We start from the raw sequence: 21,917 nt of genomic DNA, 5'->3' as shown, positions 1-21,917 counted from the left end.
AAAAAAGTTGGAAAGCGAGAACAGAGCCGAGAGCTAGCACGGGATCTATAAACTGAGCTATACAGCATTCGGTGGTGATCCATATCTTACCCCGTCATTGATCAGGGGTGTAGGGGTAGGGATGGGGTGGGGGTGGGGTGGAGGGTGTGCCGGTTCGCAGTCACAGTAGCCTTCCTTGATATATACTATGTAAAACGCGGGATTATACATCCCTAATTTCATTCAGATTGGTAAAGTTATCGAGAAGGCATTGTTCAAACATTTCATCTGCAACCATGCCTGCAGATACACCTGTATACATATAGGGTACCATATGTAAATAGGGCAATACTAGAAAGAGATAACTGAATGATGCATGGAGAAGAAAATAACACACATCCTTCGTCATCGATTTAGAGAGATGCTTTCCGCAGATGCGTCAGTAACAAGAAGAGGTTTCTTCACCGTTTGATGGGCAAAGCTTGGTTTTTGGAACAGTTTTCTTGTAATTTCGATTTGGTCGTGACGTATAACACTCGAGTATAGGCTGTGTATATCTGCAGGTGAAACTATAAAGAGGATGACAAATACTGTGTATAAAGATCAGCTACGGTGAATTACCAAGACTGTTTCTCAGGCCGGAAATATTCAATCACTGATTGAAAAGACGATTATAAACATACCTCCGGTTTTAATAACATGATAATTAACATATACGGTATATATGATTGTCCATATAGCTAACGTGTGATCGCCTGCAAGATTGGTGACCCCGTTCTATGCGTTTGTATAACAGCTTAGGGCAAGGCTTCCTGCGGTTTACATTTGGTAGAATGTAGGCACGGCTGGCATACTACTGAGAGTCCCCTGCTATTATTTGTTAAAACATATGGCAACAATAGTGCTGCTACAATAGGTGGGCTTTGACCGTTTACATTCATATCAGTAACGCAACAAGCATAGCCTATACCGTAATTGGTTTAAGACATGTAACATGTTTCAAACTTCCGCCCTGATACATCGTTGGAAGCATCAAAAGCATTGGTACTTATCTTTTCACACTCAGCCCGCAAAATGTCCTAATACTGGCGGCGGAATTTGAGAACTTTTGGCAACCAGGTGGGAATAAATTGACATATAAGTGACTCAACAATGGGCTGGCTGCAATGTGGACATTAATAGCTTATTAGCATATACACTTTTACACGTCTTTGCCTTCCACAGCTTGATTTCTGTTTGATATTTTTACAAATCTTCCTCTACACTGGCTCACTTTGGTGAAAAAGCAAGTGATAGAAAGGGGTGAGGGGTCACGGAAGGGAGGGGAGGGGGAGTGCCGATCGTGTGGTGAATGGTTGGTGGAGTACTACTGCAACCTCCGATGGCGCCTGCTGAAATGAAATAATGAAACATAGGCTTACGAAATTTTGACTCAATTAGAGTTATTGCTATCTATATAATTGAGTATTTACCCTCGCTATGAAATGTGGGCCCGCTTGAGCCAGTGAGGTCAACAGAACCCGCCCTGGTGTGTGAAATGGAAAGTGTTGTTGCCAATAGGTGACAGGATTAATTAAAAGTGATCGTGAAGGGAACAAAGCCTGATGCCAAGAAAGCGGTGGATCGGAAGTAGGGTAGGATGGGAGGAGGAGGAGGAGGATATGGAGCCTGGAGGAGGGGATCAGGAAGTTGGTATATACTGTAGCCTTCCTATATTTTGATAGAGTTACTACCCCCTCCCCTCCCAAACATGCCAAGTGTAGAGTTAATGCCACCCCACTGTATTCTAGTGACCACTAACATGACATCATCTCTATCTTGTACAGTCACGTGGTAAGTGCATTTATGTGGACCAATGAGTTATCTACGGATGCCTGTAGTAGCATGGTAAACACGTACAAGTAGTGTGTGAAAAGTATGTACAGTGGCTGTCACGTGCCATCGTATCAATCGAAAGCCGATACTTTAGAGTGTTTGAGCAAGCTCCATTCATTACTAATGCCAGACAGATAATCGCCTGGAGAGAGGTCATTCCCGTCTGACCACTGGAACCATTCTTGATAAAGGGAAAACTTTAGTTTGCTATTTGTCCATACCGTGCCGGGGTAAATGTCCGCTACCAGCAGTGTATAATCTGTCTGTATGAAAACAAATATTTCATTTTTTTCTTTAGAGAATCGTTTTGCATTATACTTCTATCGATTGAGTGGGAGGGGAGGGGAGGGTGGAAAATTGTTGCGAAATATATTAAATGAAAAGTGTAGACTCACTAAAGTCTCATTCCATTATACCTTCTCACTTCAAAAGTATTATATAAGAAACAAGAAACATGAGAACAGTAGGTTTTTTGTGTTCTTGTAACTGATTTGCTTTTTATCAATCACTTCATTCCAGGCGTCTAAAACAAAAGGAGAAGAAAAGAGAAAGAAAGAAGACTAGATAAAGTCAAAAGAAATTAACCCGAAATAAATGTATAAATATAGCCCTCAAGTTAATTATCTAAAGTAGATCAAATGAGAGGGAGGCTAACAAAATAGATAAAAATAGATGGCGGCAAAATCCGTTGATTTTTAAGTACATCATTCCACACCACGCTTGGGTAATACCCTCCCCCCCCCCCCCCCCCTCATCCCACCTTTATTCAACTCGCTCTCTTTCTACCGTGGCTAAATAACGACGTTGTAGCGATTAATCACCCACACAGTTTGTCTCATCTCGATTATGACCCTTCAATATTTTGTAAGTACGTTATCAATTTCATTTTGGATACCGCGCCGCAATCCATCCCCCAAACTCTCTCATATTGCAACTCCCTCTCATTGGGTAAAGGCAAAAAGAAAAAAAAAACTAAAAAAAAAAAAAACCAACGGGTGAAAAAGTCTCGCGTTTTAACGCTGTTGTATCAAATTGAGCCATATACTTTGTCGATCGTGTTTAGTATGGCACACAGCGCCGCTGCTGTAGTCGAAACTCGAGTTCAGGAAAAGTAACGGTGCGAACGTGTGTGTGTGTGGCTCTTAAAGATCTCTCATTTCAGGGGGTGGACGAACTTACCTATAGCAGGCAGAACTAATATATAGCGAATGGACAGACGCCGTCGTACAAAGGATCTGAGAAGTTGCTTAATAATCGCAGTCAGGACGTTCGCGCTATTTCCCCTTACACTGAATACACTGTGAAACTGAGCGATCGTTTATCAGACTATATATTTATATATATACACATATATATATACACACATATATATACACACATATATATACACACATATATGTATATGTTTATATTTATACATATATATATATATTTTTTTATTATTTTTATCGGTATTTTTTAATTCACTCGAAGATGTCTAGAACAGCGCTATTGTAACTTTCAGGATTCGTCGAGACGAATGGTGCATCTTTTTCTTCGTATTTAACACGATTTGTTTAAAAAAACGACCTTTTTTGTCTATGATTAGCGCATTTGACTGATTCTTTTTCCTTGGTAAATGTTGTTAACAAAGCAACATATAAAGGGTGGAAACACCCGTTGATATTTATCGACGACTCTTTAATAAGGAAGGATGTGACAACTACGATGACGAAGAACAGAATCCTCTGAGAAGCGAAACAAAAATTGGAAATACTTATTACAAGAATTGATTCTACAGTGTCCTGTCTGTCTACCAAGAACATTCTTAAAGAAGAGAAGGAAGGAGAAACAAGAATAAAAAGAGAAGTCATCTGTGGATTTACTTCAACTTATTAAGACATCCTCTAAACGGTTCTTTCCCCCCATTTTCTTTCTTCATTGTGGTAATACCCCACAAAAAAAAAGACGATTATCGAAAATGAACGAATCGGAACCGGTATTCGATTCTAACGGTGGATCGCCATCGTACGCCGATTATTCTCAAATAATCGATGGTGACTCTTCTTCATATAATGATACCTGCCAGGAATTCCAACAAGGTACCCTAGTGATGAGGATTTTCATGGGGGTAACGTTTTCTCTCGTCTTTGTCATCTGTGGATTAGGTGATAGTCTTCTGTGCTATTTGATTTTATCGCAACAAAGACTAAGAACTGTGACCAACCTTCTCATTGCGAACTTAGCAGCTTCAGATGCATTGGTTGCGATATTTTGTATCCTGCCTAGCTTGGTTTACTATGAGAAACAAAAATGGATTTGGGGCGAGGCTATGTGTCCAATCGTGGGTACCCTGAAGGATATCTCCTTTTACGTGTCTATAAACACTCTGCTCGTCATCGCTGTAGACAGGTGAGTTGGGTCTTTTTGGTCTTTGTATTACGTAATATCCGCAAACAGAATCATCCAACTGCATGAGAAATGATTTTGTATTTTCTATCACTAAAATGGTGCGTTTTGGCTCTCCTCGATTTTGCCTGAGTCGTATATATCTACGTGTGGCGGGGTTGAATCACGATATTTAATTATTTAGTTCAAGTGGCATGTCAATATGATCTTAATAGGAATAGCATCTTAAGATAAATAATGAACCATGATCATTTCTAATGACTAATGTAGCCTATATTACTTAGATCTATAACGGAGACTGTATGCGACCACCCTTGAATCTTCGATGGCGGGGGTTGGTGGGGGGGGGGTGGTACCAGATGGAGATAGGATCGGAATTGTAAAAGGCTCGGATATTTAAGCGATGTATAGGCCTACCGATGGAAAATGCTAATCTTGTTTTGAAACCGGGACGTAAGTCGTGAGGCTAGAACTGATATGTTTAATGAAATAAGGACATATGACTTGATGATATGTATGCATTGGGTCACCTAAATATTGACATTTCCGTGAGCTGTATTAAATGATACTTGACCTTATTTGTTTTATCAAATAAATGGTGTTCATTCGTCAACTACAAAGGCAAAGGTTCCACGTCTACCAGATATTTATTGTTTATACTTCCTGGTAAACAAACATCGTCGGACCTTGTGGATGATGAGTCATCGAGTAAAATAATCTCGATCACTTGATACCGCATGTCACATGTAACAACTATACTGAAGCATATAACATTCACAGGTGGTTTGAAAGGTGACTAGAGTTCAAACCAGACATTTGCTATATATGACTAAAATAATAATAAAATATGAAATGTTGCAAAAAACGTCATAAATTTAGTGCGATTTTAACAATCAATCGTTGCACACATATAGGTAGGCCCTAAACGTTTATAGCAACAGTAGCGGATTGGAAGTGAGACGCAAAGGTTTCCATGACAATAGTTAATCACTTTCAACTCTTGTTGTTGTTGTTGTTGCTGTTGTTCTTTAATATCGTAAACCTTGCAAACGCATTCTGTAAACGATACCAATACATAGGCCATGTTAGCTGTTCCTTTCGTTCGCCTGCTATATTAAGTAAGCACGATGAAATAAAGCCAAAGCCAGACACAAAAAAAGGGACAAAATACTACGTGTCTGAAATAACAATGAACGGTGGACAGGTAAGACAGTCTAACCCTGAGCAAGATCAGTTAAATCAAATGAGGTTACAAAGGTCTCTTATGATATTCCCAGGTATCCCCATCAAATGCGTCATGCGTCGCCTAGCAACACGATAGTACGGGGAGATTCCATTCTGGCGATATATAATAGACGCCTTCAAAAGCTGACAAAAATTGTCCATATAAGGTGATTATGTGTTAGAAACTCGGGAAAATAAAAAAGTAGAAATCTGTCATTGTCGTCTACGGCTCCAATTGCACCCCTTTTGCCCCCCCCCCCCCCCCCAAGCTCAATACCATGGCTATACCTCAGTCGAGTGACCTTTTTCTGTTCTTTTCTTGAGATGATTAGTGAAATTGTCATGTCGACATTAATATAATTTTAAAAGCTAAAGGATAAAGCAACGTCAGTGAACTTGGTTGTAATCAACACGTATATAAAGAACTATGGTTAACGTGGACCCTATCCAGGTCATGCTCGATGCTTCGTTGATTGCGTCCAATTTACTGCGGTGTCGAGATAAATACAAGCTACGTCACGTTTTCTTTGACCTGTATGATTAGCTTCTTTCCAGGATCATACTGAGTCCCCCTCGGTCTCGTGAAATGTAACTCGTCTTATCTATAAATAAAGCTTTAGGGGAAATTTCGTGGCCCACCACAAAAACGTATTGTCACTTAGTCAAAGTCTAATGATATATTACGACTGTAGGCTATACACACACAGATCTATATGTATATCACCATTATGTATGTATGTAGTTATGTGTGTATGTATATATGTATAAATGTATATATGTATATATGTATATATATATATATATATATATGTTTATATATATATATATATATTATATATATATATATATATATATATATATATATATATATATATATATATATATACATATATACATATATACATATATACATTTATACATATATACATATAAGAGAGAGAGAGAAAAAAAAAGACAATGCCTATAGGAACTTTAAAAGACAATGTTTCCCTGATGAAATGTACCGATGGAATTGCAATGACACACCATGAGGTGAAGATAATGTTGGAGTTCTACATACACCCGCGCTCCCTGGACTCACCCTCCCGCTCCCGCGCGCTCCACCCCCCCCCCTCCCCCGCTCTCTTTATCACCAACACCGGATTGCCTAAAGGGTATATACAATTCAGCAATTGTCAACAAGATTCCTCCTTCGTTTATATATGTGACGAGTCAAACAACACAAACTAGCAGTTGAAAGCAAATCACATTATATCATTTCGGTTATTTTCTGTACAATTGTATACAGATAAACATCGTAGGAGGCTTAGCATGTTGACGTCATGAAATCTCAATTATGTACGACCCCGCCGGTCATATAGACATACAAACTTTCGGTGACGAAAACCGAACATAGCGACCTTTGCAAAGGCTTGAACTTCGTTCAAAGAATTATGGATTATGGGTATACCACATATATTACCCAGTTTATATGCGTGGGATCATGTATTACAACTCTTAAATTTGAGTTATTAATGCAGTTATGAATTATTAACTCCCATTGGCGATAAGACAACATCTTTTGTAGATAGCCTAAAGAAATTGGATACTTTGTTTTCAGAAATAATGAATTCCGCTAGGACGATAAAAGACAATACTAACATATATTGCTACATCCGCAAGATAAGCTTTATTTCAAAATCATTTCAACCATGTCACACCCTCACCCTCGACATCTCCTCATCGCCACCCCCCCCCTACCAGCCGCACCCCCTCAAAAAGGAAAAGTTCACTTTGTCAAATTTCAAACCTTATGTATACACTGTTGGAAGTTTTATACAAAACGAAACAGCTTAAAAGATGACGAATTGTGATTGTCTATTTGATTTTGCATGAGCGGATATTTTACATTTGCCGTAAACTTGTAGCTGTTTGTATCTGTCAAGAGAGAAATTTGTGATCGGATTTTTAAGTTTTCTATCATTTTCTATCAATTGTATTGAAGTAAGACAATATTAATAATTAAATAATTAAGTTCAAAGATGAAGTAAATCTGAATATGATAAAAAAAAATGGCGCTATATAACATAAGACACAATCCAACGTTTTTCACGCAACCATCAATTTTGAACTGTACTGGAAGGGGGGGGGGGGAAGCTTACTAAGATCGTATGTCGTCCAAGGGAGGGGTGTAATTGGGGGGGGCGGGGGGATTTGATCTTGTTATTATATAAATAAAAGGCATATATATTTCAAGTTTTGTGAGACCTTTTGGTGTAATTTTCAAATAAGGGGCCGCCAAACTTTAAATAAACTAGGGCCTCACCAAGTCTGAATTCGGCACTGACTGTACACGAGGATTTCTTGTAATATCCCCTGCTATTATTCTGGAGAAGGGGTGGGGTGGGTTAAGCCGCTGCTAAAGACTAATAGCTAGTTAACGAGAGTTTAACGATGAAGTTTATGACGGTTATGTTAGATAAGTTGTAATCATATATACATACACCTACAAACGAAAATTAACAAAGAATGAGTTTTTGTTGATAAAGAAAGCAAACAGTATATACATGACGTAAACAAATGGCTCGGGATTAATGGCATGGAAAATCGTAAACATGTTGCTTTAATTTAGGGGCGAAATAATCCGGCAAGGAATATACACTTCCTCTCATTCCTAGCCGAGGGCTAAATATATCTAAACCTTGGTGATGAAGTGTATCTGTGCGTGAGTGGGGATTTGTCTACATGACACCTTGGCTTGTAAGCACAATAACTCACCATGCATACAGCTTGCATGGATTTCTTACTTGCAAGGTAGATGCTCCTTAGTAAAATCTCGGTTGGTTTTTGTGGAGGTCAAAGTTCATTTGAGGTGATTAGTGCTTCTATTGGTTTACGTCCTCCAATAAAGTGTTATACAAATGCCTACGCAATGGTCAAGCGAGCTGGAAATCTGTGATGGTCTGGTTCCGACTTATATGAATAAAAAATGTTCAGAGGAGGTACTCATCTGATGGTACCCGTTGAGATATAATGACAATCAGATTTTTACCACCAATCCCCACCCCTTCCCTATCTCCGAATTTCCCTTATCCACCCCCTCAAACTCTCTATAAAACAGGTAACTGAGTGAAACAATTTTATGGCAACTTATCAAAACGTCCTCTGGACTTATCTGCTTTTGAAAGAAACTAAGCAGTCGACATCAATTTCTTCCGTAATTCACTGATTGGATCTAGTAAATTTCATCTTTTTTTTATTACTATTATTTAAAATGGGTCCCTCTCACGCGCCGAGAGAACCGTTTGGATTTTGTTCCAGCACGTCGTCGGTATTCATTAAACGTTAAACATGAAGAAAGTTGCAATTCGAGCAGCGGGAAAAAAAGTTAACGTGCGGCTTACTGAATATGTGGTCGGTTTCGTGATTCCTATATTGCTGAATTAAACCCCTACCGTGAAGTCATTTGTAATTACCTTAACTAAGTTTGAATGAAGCTTCATATAACTCGAATAGTATAGAATATGATTTCAGTACCCCCTCCGGAGAACCAATCCAGGTAGTTTTATTTCTCTAATGTAACATCAAATCTTCTACAAATGTATATAGTTGTTACATCAATTCTCTATATATTCAGGCTGATTATCATTACCGACGTGATCTCTTGTGAAATTTTCCGAGAATGGAATGGTTTTCATTGCCAAGATGTAAACCCTATAGCAATGGATGACAGATAGTTATATAGGCACAAATGATGACGTTATACGCAGAATTTATTGAAAAAGAACAAAAGAACAGCAAAAAACAAACAAACAAAATACGACAAAGACAAAAAGATTAAGAAGTTGGCTAATTTGACCTTTTCAGTTCCTGTTAGTTAATAACACCGCAACAACGGTTCTCAAATCATTCTCGATCCATGTCCCTTTTCTGAACTTACCACACAATGTGCATGGCTTCATCAGTTTGTACTGTAAATAGAAGACAACCGTTAATCGGTATAAATTGAAGTGTGTTATAACACCGTAACACGTGTTACACCTGTCAGCAGATGCTACAATATAGGAAAATAACTAACAGACGATATTCATTACTCAAAGGCTGTTTCAACTAATGACTGGTTAAACAACTGTCCCTATGTTTGACTATTAAGTATAACTTGTAAAGATGGTTCATATTTGCAGATTTTAAAGCGTTTTGCAGTAAAGTTTCATCCACGTTATGTTAAAATGTGGACAAAGTTATTGGGGGAAACCTTTAGAGTAGTCTGGTTAGTCCAGTCAATCATTATGTATATGTGTTTCGTATTTTCTGTTTGTAAGTCCTTCTCAGTGGCAACTGGCCATATATGTAACACATGTTACAAGAAATGATAACACACGTCAGTTTTAACTGATTTACGGGTACTCCACTTTACCAGTTTTAACAGATAAAGCCATGAGAATCAGGTGAACATATACATGTGAGCACTGTTTCTCACAGCGGACAGAGGAAGATGAAGGCATAGAGCAGGGGTTCCCTAACTGGGTGCATGAACCCCCAGGGGGTGCGTGAGTCCATCCCAGGGGGGTCGTGAGACGTTTCTGAGTCAAAACTAGAGTACTTTTTGTTGAACTAAAATTTGATATATCATATAAGTTAGTAATGTACAAAAGTCGTACTTATCGACAAACGCTTTTCGCGTTCCATACGCATATGTTGCCATAGTAGTACCGTACCGTGCATGTGATAATAAACAGGAGCATCCGTCTCATCGTGTGTGATGAGTGATCGATGCGTGATACAATTCGTGATCTGATATTGAAGTTTCCTAATAAATATTTGTTCATCTCTTGTTTTTTTTATTAAAATATTATACTATGAACTTGATCTTTTACGAAGTACTATTGTGCGTATTATAGTATAATAATGACTCAGATCGTGTCTCGAAAAGTTGGGGGTTCGTGCCTTCGGGGACAACTCTGACATCCACAGGGGGTTCGTGGGGGGGGGGGGGATAAAGTTAGGGAAACCCTAGTATAGAGGGATATCCATGTCATACAGAATTGAGTCACTCATCACCATAGTTGGTTCACTGTTTGCTACCGTAATTGACCATATCAAGTTTGCTGATATATGTTTTGCTATCAGGAGAAGACGTGACATACATGTAAGTTAATAAAAATGATACACTAAAAGTCAGTGTATTGATTGATATCATTATAACTGTCTTTGGACATGTAACATCCATGTGACGTCATAGAGTCGTATTGACGTCACATCCAGGGGCCAATCTTATACTTGTTTTTTTTCCTCCCGGTATCAAGTATAAAGCAAAGATATTACCGCCATGCACCCATCGATGGGTTTTTGAGCAAGGTTATACATTGTCAGTTTCATTTTGGTAATGTGATTGAAATGGTAATGTTTTATTGGACATTAAGTATCGTGTTTGATGAAAGACACAGTGTGAAATTAAATTATCATCCCCTCGGTGAAGGAAGGTTGTTTTTTCTTCTTTCATAGACCGGTGCAAATTATAGTCTTTAAAAAAATTCCGGCTATAAATAAACTGGTAGCTACAAATTTCGCTTCCGGACGTATAACGTTTCCTTCCTATTTTTGTTGTGTACATTCGTTTCCTTTAACATGGTAAAGTGCTTTTCCCCCCCCCCCCCCCCAAATAATTTGAGTAAGAAAAACATTACTTGAAATACTTCGTTACTTTGAAATTTATTATCATTAAAATCACGTGCAATGAACAACTGAATTAATAGCTGACAAATAGTCTTCATAACATTCGAATATAGGGGAATATTAGATCTACGTCTAAACATATAGCCTAGACTACCTGTATAACAGTCGGGCACACTCGACTTATGTACATATAGACTACCATATCAGTCGGGCATACTTAACGTTTGTACATATAGACTACCTTTATAACAGTCGGGCATATTCGACTTATGAACATATAGATTACCTTTATTACAGTCGGGTATACTTGACTTACGTACATAAAGACTACCTGTATAACAGTCGGGCATATTCGACTTATAGGTACATATCGTATACTTTTATAACAGTCGGGCGTACTCGACTTATACGAACATTGCACCACGTTTATAACAGTCAGGCATACTCGACTAATGCACATATCGACTACCTGTATAACAGTCGGGCATACTCGACTTACGTACATATCGTTTACCTTTATAACAGTCGGGCATACTCGACTTACGTACATATCGTTTACCTTTATAACAGTCGGGCATACTCGACTTACGTACTTATAGACTACCTGTATAACAGTCGGGCATACTCGACTTATACATATCGTATACCTTCATAACAGTCCGGCATACTCGACTTATGTATAGCGTATAAAGTCACAGTAAAGTATTCCTGCAACATAAAATGACCCTTAATCGGTTTTAACACAACAGTGATGTTTAAAAGTTACTATAACGCAAAGTCAAAACACTTTTTCCACACTTGCTATGACACTTATGGAAATGCCGAAGGTTAATTAGTTGCTGCACTTTTGTTGATATTGTTTGATGTTTTTTAAGACCTTTCAGTCGTGTTAAAACATATTTATCATAAAGGTTACCTATAGATGACCCACTAATCCCGCCGCTAAATTATTATTTTCAAAGGTTAAGTCGAACGTATCATATGATAGCTAGCTAATCTTAGTCAGTGGCCACCGTGTCACCATCAATCAAAGACAAGGGTGTATACTACCTTTATAACTTACTTATATAAGTAAGTTATAATATATTTAGTGAAGAAGAATATGTTAGAGTTTTGAGATTTTGGTAGACTCCTATTGTATTCGGTGTTGACGTCATAAAATTACAGATATGACGCATTTGAGGGTAGTTCGTTGGGCCAATAATTCAGATATGAAACCCCTGTGGGGTGGAAGGCTTTTGATGAACGCGGGATTCTTCAACCCACCTTTACGCATCACCACAGGACTTTGGCGTATTCTTTAATCGAGTTGTTCTCTTTGACACGATATGTTCTCCGAAGGAAAAGAAAACACGTGAGGCTGTTGAGGATACTAACCTGTAAAGAAACATGATAGGTCCATGCACCCTCCCAAACGACCGAGTTCTTTCCATTAAATAGAAGGAAGACCTATAAGATACGAAAGGTGCGGACCTCAGTTGAATGAAAATATTCGTGTTAGGGTAAGGGAGGGGTTTTCAGTACACGTGCCACCAAAATGAAGAAACTGTTATCAACTTTCTTTCAACATTTTCTAGCCAAGAAATTTGGAACTCGGTATTATAAAATGTTGTGTAAACGTTTTATAGTTCTTCTTGACATTTGCTGCTGTTTCAAGTGACGTGGGCTGCAACCACTCGTTCTTGTAATACCACACTATATATGGTATTCTAGTTTCACCGAATTTCTATGAAAATTGGCAGTCTTAGGAATCATTTAGCGAAGAAACCTTTTTTCATCAAATACTAAAACAAAAAAGTACCCGAAAGAGAAGTATGTTATATTCACAAATCCTCAGATATTCTTGCTTTTATATGAGAGCATGCACAATGAACATCTATATTTAACTGTTGAAGTGGGTCTTATATATAACCATGATAGCCTACATTTTTGAGTGGCCATTGCTCTATAAACTGAAGCTAGACCTAATAAATTCAAGTACAGCGAAGTGTCAATGTGGGCGAATACACCTACAAAAAAAATTTGCCCCTTTCCCCCTTCTTATTATCATTCATTGTTGTCGACATCTTTCTTTTCAAACAGGGGTATCTCCAGTTCCTTTTAAACTGAGGCCCTACTTTTATTCTTATTTGAAAATGGTTGTAAAAAATGTTCTAACTATAAAGATTAGTTGGTTATTCATAATTGACTTCAGCACACTGTTTTCTTTGTATAGCGGCTCTTCCTATACATATTTCGTATATTTTCTTCTTTCGAAATCCAATCATCTGGAAAATGAAACTAAATCAAATTTGGAGTAGTTTCGACTAATTTGGATATGATTTGAATATGCATAGCCTATCGTTATTATGCAACACACTTAAATTTACATCATTAAAAACAACTTCTATCACAACAGGTCGTATTTCAATATTGCGTTTAAATTATCGCAGGCTTATCAAATATAGCGACTGGATTACCCAGTCTAGTATTCAAATTCCCATTACGTCAGCTGCTGATGAGAAACAACAAAATGTTAATAGAGCAAAACATAATATGCATACACTGCATTAAGACTCTGCCAAACACAAATGGTGTTTAATATTATAGGTGGTTGCTTGTTGTAATTTCATACCCACTTGGCTTATTTATCGAATTCTTAAAACAGCAAAGGGTAATAATTACAACTCAAATTAAATCTGAAGTTAGCAGCAGACTTCATAATATATGATTCAAAAGGAACGTTTCAGACAAGGTAAAACATATTTTGATGAATATGGATAACATTGATCATTTGCTGAACATTGTCTTAAGCTATTCCGGGTAACATTATGTACAATATGCATGCAGTAAATTCGTGAACTAAAAATTGGATTTCGTTTGAAATTCTTTCCTATGATATACAATGGTCATCGAACTAAACCATTAATCCTTCATAGAGAAAAACGAGATAAATTTAATTGATAGTTGATCTAGTTTGTACTTTTAATTCTTCCTCTTCTTCAAAGTTCAAGCCGAATACCACTTTAACGTTTAACGGATAGGTTATACATATCTTTATATCCTATACTATTCCCCGTAGATTGGCTCGCACCATGATAGTATGTGAAACGCTCGAGGATTGCATACACGCAGCGACGAGGGCAAAGACCGCTGTAACGTTATGTTTAAGTAATGTTATAATTGCTTAGTCATTAATGCAAGGTTATCCTCTCTGTACTTTTACAAGTAGTGGAGTAACTGAGTTAAATAGCTGTACGTTAGGTTTACATTTTTGTCCTATCAAGATGCAAAGATTAATTCATATTAAATTATTATCATTTTTTTTTTATAAAGATTTGCTGGGGTCCCGTCCTTTTTGCTTAAAGTTAAAAAGAGGAATTCACGGGGGGACAAAATGTCTTGAACTTTATTGTATGACAACATGATTCTACAAGGAACTTAAGAATCTGAAATCATTTACAATTAACGACAGTATTCAGTAACAATTTCTATATTTTATCCGGGTGGTCTGAAGAACGTTTCGATTGAAAATCCAAGTTTAATGTATGCAAATGAGAAGATTAAATGATTAAGATTTTTTATTTAATGTCAATATCACTGCATATTCATAAGGTATGGATCTGTATAGTAGATTGTACAGAGACCGTTCAACCTAACTTGGTACGCTCATAAACTTCAAAGAATTAATCCATTCTAGCTGACATTTAACCAAATTTATCGCCGTCATGAATGATCACGTGGTCACATTCCCTGCTTATAGGTTGAGAAAGGAATGTGGAGTTGTTGCCTTGCATGTAATGTGTAGTGTTTCTACTCAAGTTATTATTTTTTTCTATACTTACGAATAATAATAATAATAATAATAATAATAATAATAATTCACAACGCCGATTGTTGTTTTCTTTCGTTGTTCGTCAGTGCACAGCTATTGTTAAACCGACTCTAGGCAGAATTTTAGTCTTAATATATAATAGTCCAAGAAGAAAGGTACAAATTTCAGTGCAAGTAAATGCTTCTATAGCTAATGAGGTTTTCAAGATATTCACCATTAAAATATGTTTATTTTTTTGGATTGCTCCTTTAAGGCTAAAGAAATCATGACGTCGGCTCATCAGTGTTATAGTCCTAAATATTAATGTTAATCCATTGTTTTAAGAATTCTAATTAATAATGCATTTGTAAACATGTCAGTTCATGTCACTCAAGTCTTATATGGTATCCCATTGAGTTTTGTTTTACATCTGAGGAACTGACCTGCACTGGGTCAACATATTAGACTCAATTATCCAGTCACTTTAATTGATGAACCTCACTTGGTTAAAGGGTCTTTTCTCAAAAAGTAAAAAAATATTAATTGAAACACAGTCTGGATTGATAGCCGTGTATTTGAACCGCCTATGAACAATACACACAACTCGAGAAATTATTTTGTTGTTGTTGCTTGAAATCATCGATATACGTACATACAGTTGTACAGTAAAATAACATATGATTAATCGATATGACCATTTTATTTGCGCTGTTCATTGTTCCTCAAAATAACAAACACCATTGCCAATATTCCTGAATACAAGAAGGTGAAACAGCATTACTATTCTTTCAATGTTTCTACTCCTACATATGAAAACAAACCCTCAAACCCATCCCATGCACGCCTCCTTCCCCTCCTCCCCCTCCCAACATGCCTCTTCGAACAAGCTAACAATAGCACATTGATCAAACCGACCCCTTTCCCGTAGGAGTATACACTTCCTGTTTTCTGAATACCTCTAAATACACTTAGCTTGATGACTGAAGAGTGTACAAGGGAATCTATACACACATGTTCAAATTCCAAGATGTCAACAAGTCATATATGTACGGTATGTGTCAGAGTCAAGTTAGCCAATCCTCTGTCTGGACATTTCTTGGAAACTATATCTAAAGATGTAACCACTTCGTATGATAAGACCGGTTAAGGTGACCCTACGATGACAGTCAATAAACTTTGAAAAATGTCAAGGTTGAATATCTGAAATGTCTTCAACTCTTTAATGAGTAAAAAATAATGAGTGAATTGGAGGTTACTTTTTTTATTCTTCTTGTCTGTATTACGTCTTTGCCTCTAGTCGTAGTCATGTCAGCATTCAAAAGTTCACGTAGTGCTCAAAAATAATGAAATGAACAGACGTGAGCGTTCACGATTTATAATTTAATATGAATAAATTCCTAAAATTTCGTAGATTTTTCAAGTCTCGCTCTCGCTTAAAAAAAAACCATGTTGATTCTTCATTCATATCACGAACATGTTCTATTCAGAATTTAAATTGTGCTATTTATTACAATGATAGTTCAAATATAGCCTATTATCAACAAAAAAAAAAATGAATATTTATAGAAATAAATGGTAAATCATGTATACCGCTTACAATGAAATCGTGTATTTTGAAAGAAAACATTGCTACTTATTTAGTTGCGTGAAGAGCAGCTGTACAAATCCCCCTCCCCTCGCCCTCAGGATTTTTGCTGAAACGAGGAGCTCCTTGCGAGGAGAAATGCCGAATCACACACACAGACACACATGTGTTTGGTTTGTTCGAAATGCTTGAACAAATGACAATAATATAAAGCAGTACCCAATATATTAAATTGTAAATTAAAAAGTAAGCTGTTGTTGAACAATGAAGGGGTAAAACAATAAGTAAAAAATACCCCTTTTGTTGAGAAATTTCAAATACTGGAAGTTTGTCACGGTGGATGAACAGAGGATCCATTTTATTGAAAGGTTTGTAACTTCGTGGTTTGCCTCCTCAAATCAAAGTCACATGTTCCCACTGCCCCACGAATTATGTCACCCCCTCCCCCTCCCAGCCTAATTGGCCCCTCTGGTGGTGGTGATTTTACAAAAAGGCTGGGCTCAAATTTACTGTGGTATATATACTGTATGAGAAATAACAGTTTCTGGAATTGAAGGCCTACATATATTAGCAAGTGACCGGTGAGTAGCCTATACTGGCAAAAAAATATTGAGGCTACCGGTTTCGCGAGAAGGAATTGAAACTATGTTTCCTGGTGTAAATATAAATAAATTGTTGAATTATCTCGAGACCGCCAAAGGAAACGGAATGGATGTTACCCAAGACTGATCTCAGAGGGTTTGAGAAGAGTCACAACCTTGGATTTCATTTGATCTATCTTCCTGCTCAATACTTATCACCAGGACCGGGTCAGCATTCCGTCTCTCCGATATCTATATAGATATAGATATATATATTAAAATATATGATCTTCTTTCTTTAAGAGTTTATATTTGTTTATGAAAGTAACGGCCAATTAACAACTTACATTGCCATTGAGTCACGTACTTAGCATTCCTCTAAGAGGCACCCCTCATTGGTTAAACGCGTTGCAGAGCCTACTGACGCGTTAACTTTGCAGTTGAGTTCAACGACTGCATGGGTGTCGTCTGTCAAGTCGTACATGGCAAGGGGCCAATTGCACGAAGGACAACAAATGGATACATTTTGATGTCGGCCCGAAATGAAATAAACAGCAGTTGATCAATTGATTTACTTCATGAAAAATGTAGGAATAACGTTCTTTCGACCGTTTTCTAAAAACTGATATTAATATAACTCTTTCCGATATTTATGAGTTTGTGATTTTTTTTTTTAATTATTGTTGTCAATAACTTTAGGGAAAATGGATGATGGCTTCCATAATTCGAAATTTTTGCGCACAACATAGTTTGCTATACATTTAGTCTACTTTTTATCTCTGTTGTTGTTGTTGACTTCCTCTGTTCTAACCATCATGTTGTACAAACCTGCACTGTGCCACATGTCGTATACATGCCCACATGCAGACTATGTGTCCAATTATAAAGTATAGGCTAATCGTTGTAACTATGACATCAATGGTTCGAATCCTAAGCCAACCAAAGAATTTTTATTTTATATTAGGGTCTCTATTAAAATTAAGTATATACATATGTAAATATATATATATATATATATATATATATATATATTCGTTACACTAATGAGGTCAATTAACGGTAATACTTTTATCTAAGCAAGATCATCTCAGAAAGGTACCGATATCTTTGCTTGATATTGAAGGGTGACAGTATAATTGCCACTGTGTGTTTGTGTCAAATATATGCTACCAAAAGCTGAAGTTATTGACAATCTTGGACTTTCCGGGGGAAGGTAAGTGGGGGGGGGGGTGGGTGGGGGATCCGAAAACGGAAACTTTGTGATAAATGTTATTGCCAAATCAGTATAAATATTTGCGAAGGAGGTCTCTTCAGGCTATTTTTAGGGAATGTTTACACTAACGTACCGCATACTACATAAGAAACATACAGATAAACAAACTGTAAATATAGATTACACTAAGCTTAATCTCTCTCAGGATTACGGGAAGGGGGCGGGGGAGGTTGATTACATTTTTTAGTAATTTCCCAGTTATTTATACATATATCTTCAAGTACCGTATGTATAGGATACAAATCAAAATTAACGTTTAACCTAGAAAACAGACCACAAATTGTGGCAGTGTCAGATATTTTAAGCAGTAGAACATCTTTAACCTTTAAAATTTACGTTACCTACGCAGGTGGGTGGAGGTGATTATGAACGAAGCTACGGTAAAATTAGTTTTGCTCAGGTTTTGAGACTAGTTTTTTAGATTAGTTCGAGAAGCAACTGAAGAAATGGGGAAAATAGAAAATGTGTGTTTTACATTCAGACTGAACGTCATTGTTTGCTTTTCAATTGTTCAAATCCCGTTAACCCTTACCTTAACAATACCCATTAACAACACACACACAGACAATGTTTGCACAATGATTGTTATAGACTATTACATCAAATAGTTGTCTTGGAAGTACAGTTAATGATATGGAACAATTCATGTTTAAGAACGTGCTCTAAATCATACATTATTCATTGATATTTATTGAATATTCATTAAATATCTATTTTTTAGCCTTTGAAGAAGATCCTGCTAGGATCAAAACGTCAGGCCACCTTACTTTACACATTCTCTTACACATGCTCTCTAGTGGATATGCAGTTTGCTAACAGTTTTATTTTATTTTGATCTATTTTTTAGGTCACATTTTAGCCGGACGACTCTATCGGTTGTATAGAAAGCACCGACCCTGACGATATTTGGGCAATGTTGTCAGTTTATAACTTTCGACGATTCCAACCCCCTCCCCCTACAACCCCCCCCCCTCAAACAAGAAAAAAAAACAGAGGGCTAAGAAAAGTGAAGAATTATTTCTACTTACAAGCACATGTGCTGAAAACCAGGTCGGGCCCAGGGGACAGTTATAGCTTCGGGCCCCCATTTTGAAGTCTTTACTTTCCCTGAAGTATATTGTGAAAAAGGAGAATACATTACTATTGGTCCATTATCTCACAGGCCCCCTATAATTGACACCGACCCCGCCCCCCCCCCCCGTCCCTCTCATCGGTTCTGGTCACTGGTCAAGTGCAAGCTAACTAGTAGTTTATTTGGGATATCTTTACATTTTCTAGCATTTAACCACACAGCACTTTGCTTTCACACATATAGTGGTGGCTAATTACGTCACGCTATGTCTTTGAATAATTTATATTAACACTGTATTTTCTTTTAATTCTATTTTTAGTCTTGTTGTTCAAGCTTAAAAAAAAATCAATCAATGTGGCTTAAGGTATGAAATGAAACCGTTGGAAAACAGATAGACACACACATGTTCACACACCCACAAAAAAAAAACCCCTATGAATTTTAGGTTTGTGAATTTGATTCTTTCTTTCTCTCTTTTCGAAGTATGTATATACTTATGACCTCTTTGCATTAGATTTTAATCCATTAGCCAACCTCTTTGTTGGCACTAAACATAATATTTAAGAAGAAAAGAGAACTGACAATTGTTCCTAAACAGATATTACTCTTAAGTGTCACAGTTGAGAAGACCTATGGACTTCTTGTCATGGCCTCTCTCTCTCTATGCTATGTAACAAACGATTTCGTGGACAAATCCTGGCAAATTACTTCGTTATTTACATTGATTTGAGATGGATGTGCTCTTAGAGGTTGCTACAATCTCTCATATTTTATTGTAAACAAGGGGTACATTGAGGAAGGGCATGTAAATAAGAGCTTCTATATATATTCCTGCCCAATTTCATGCTATAGAAAGCTTTATCTGTAACGAAATCTCCGGCAATGCACTTCAACTGCAGAAAACTTAAGCAAAGTTTTTTTTCTTCTTCTTCTTTTCTTTCTTAAATTTATCTATACGACGAATGTCACATCAAAGAGGAAAGCTTGTCAAACGGATCTTTTCTTTTTTTTATTAGTTCGAGGAAAACGTTTTTTGGGACGGTGCTGGCGAGTGTAACATTAACTTTAATTTTACGAGAGAGAGAAGTTTACGAGCAAATTGAGGGTCTGTGTATGAGGATAACGTAACCGCGGAGAAGTAAAAACAAAATGGATTTAGAGTGGCGTATCCAGGGGAGGGAATGGGTGTGGGGTGTATACGCCGCCTTCTTCAAGTCCACAAGTAAAATAAAAGTAGTCATTAGCACAACTGTGGGTGTATACCTAATAAAAGACCAAGGCTTTGTAAGCCTTAGAAAGCATCATTAACCATTTCTCTTCTAAAAGGTTTTCTTTTTTCTTTTCTGGAGGAGTCCCCCACACCCCAAACATGGGAATCACTTTCAACTACCTCGAGGTCACAGCCATTCCTTTGTAAATCCTGGAACCCCCCCCCCCCCCTTCTTGATTTACCTGCACTAAGCAAAATACAATACAATGTACGGTATTTCTAACCTACAGGTTATGAAGTTAATTTTGACGTTTTCTCTTTCCTTTTTCAAAATAAAAAGTAAAACGTCTATTCCTTTTTAAGTATCATTCCACGATTAAAGAAAACTTCAACAATCCTTCCTCAGTTAATGAAAGCGTATTGATGTATGTATGGGCAGAAGTCATTTGTCATTAAAACGTCATAATTCCTGCGGTCTGATAATGTGAATCAAATTTGCTCTCGATATTTGGCTAGTTTCCATAAACGGAAATCAGAAATCTAAACAGACTGCACTTATCGCGATCGTCATCAACGTCATGGTATTCATCGATACCGTCATCATCATAGTCATCTTAGTCGTCGTCGTCATCTTAGTCGTCGTCGTCGTCATCTTAGTCGTCGTCGTCGTCATCATCGTCGTCGTCGTCACCATCATCATCATCATCATCATCATCATCATCATCATCATCATCATCATCATCATCATCATCATCATCATCATCATCATCATCATCATCATCATCATCATCATCATCATCATCATCATCATCATCATCATCATCATCATCATCATCATCATCATCATCATCATCATCATGACGTCATCGTCATCAGCATCGACAGCACAGTTAAATTTTGAACATCATATAAAGTGTCGTGATTCCGTCATCGGAATCGACTCGACATCGCCATTGTCAAAGCTATCGACTCTTCATCGTCATCGTCATCATCGTCATCAACATCGACACCCTAAGTCAATTTTATAGTGACTATGTAAAGTGTATATATTCATCTTTTGACGTCAAAATCGACATGGTGACCGTTATCTTCGTTGTCGTCGTCTGAGATGACGTCATTACGGTTGTCGTAATTGTCGCTGTCGTGGACTCATTGATAATGATAAAAATAATTAATAAGTATTGAATTGACTTGATAAACTTCGTCATAGTCATTTATAACCAAATGAACGATACATATACGTAATGCATGAAGGGTATATAATAAGTCCATGCTCAAACGG

General features: G+C 37.2%; 1 protein-coding gene across 1 annotated transcript in view; it reads left to right on the top strand.

The window, feature by feature from the left end:
* The first annotated feature begins 2,720 nt into the window (after positions 1 to 2,720).
* Positions 2,721 to 21,917, top strand: part of LOC139979561 (prokineticin receptor 1-like) — a 41,512-nt gene continuing 22,315 nt past the window's right edge. The window contains exon 1 of the mRNA XM_071990499.1: positions 2,721 to 4,245. Coding sequence (XP_071846600.1) covers positions 3,815 to 4,245 — 431 coding nt within the window. The 5' untranslated portion in view covers positions 2,721 to 3,814. The remainder of the gene's footprint in view (positions 4,246 to 21,917) is intronic.

This window comes from Apostichopus japonicus, chromosome 14 (genome assembly GCF_037975245.1).
Source record: "Apostichopus japonicus isolate 1M-3 chromosome 14, ASM3797524v1, whole genome shotgun sequence".
Taxonomy (NCBI): domain Eukaryota; kingdom Metazoa; phylum Echinodermata; class Holothuroidea; order Aspidochirotida; family Stichopodidae; genus Apostichopus; species Apostichopus japonicus.
This window is presented reverse-complemented; position numbering and strand designations above follow the sequence as displayed.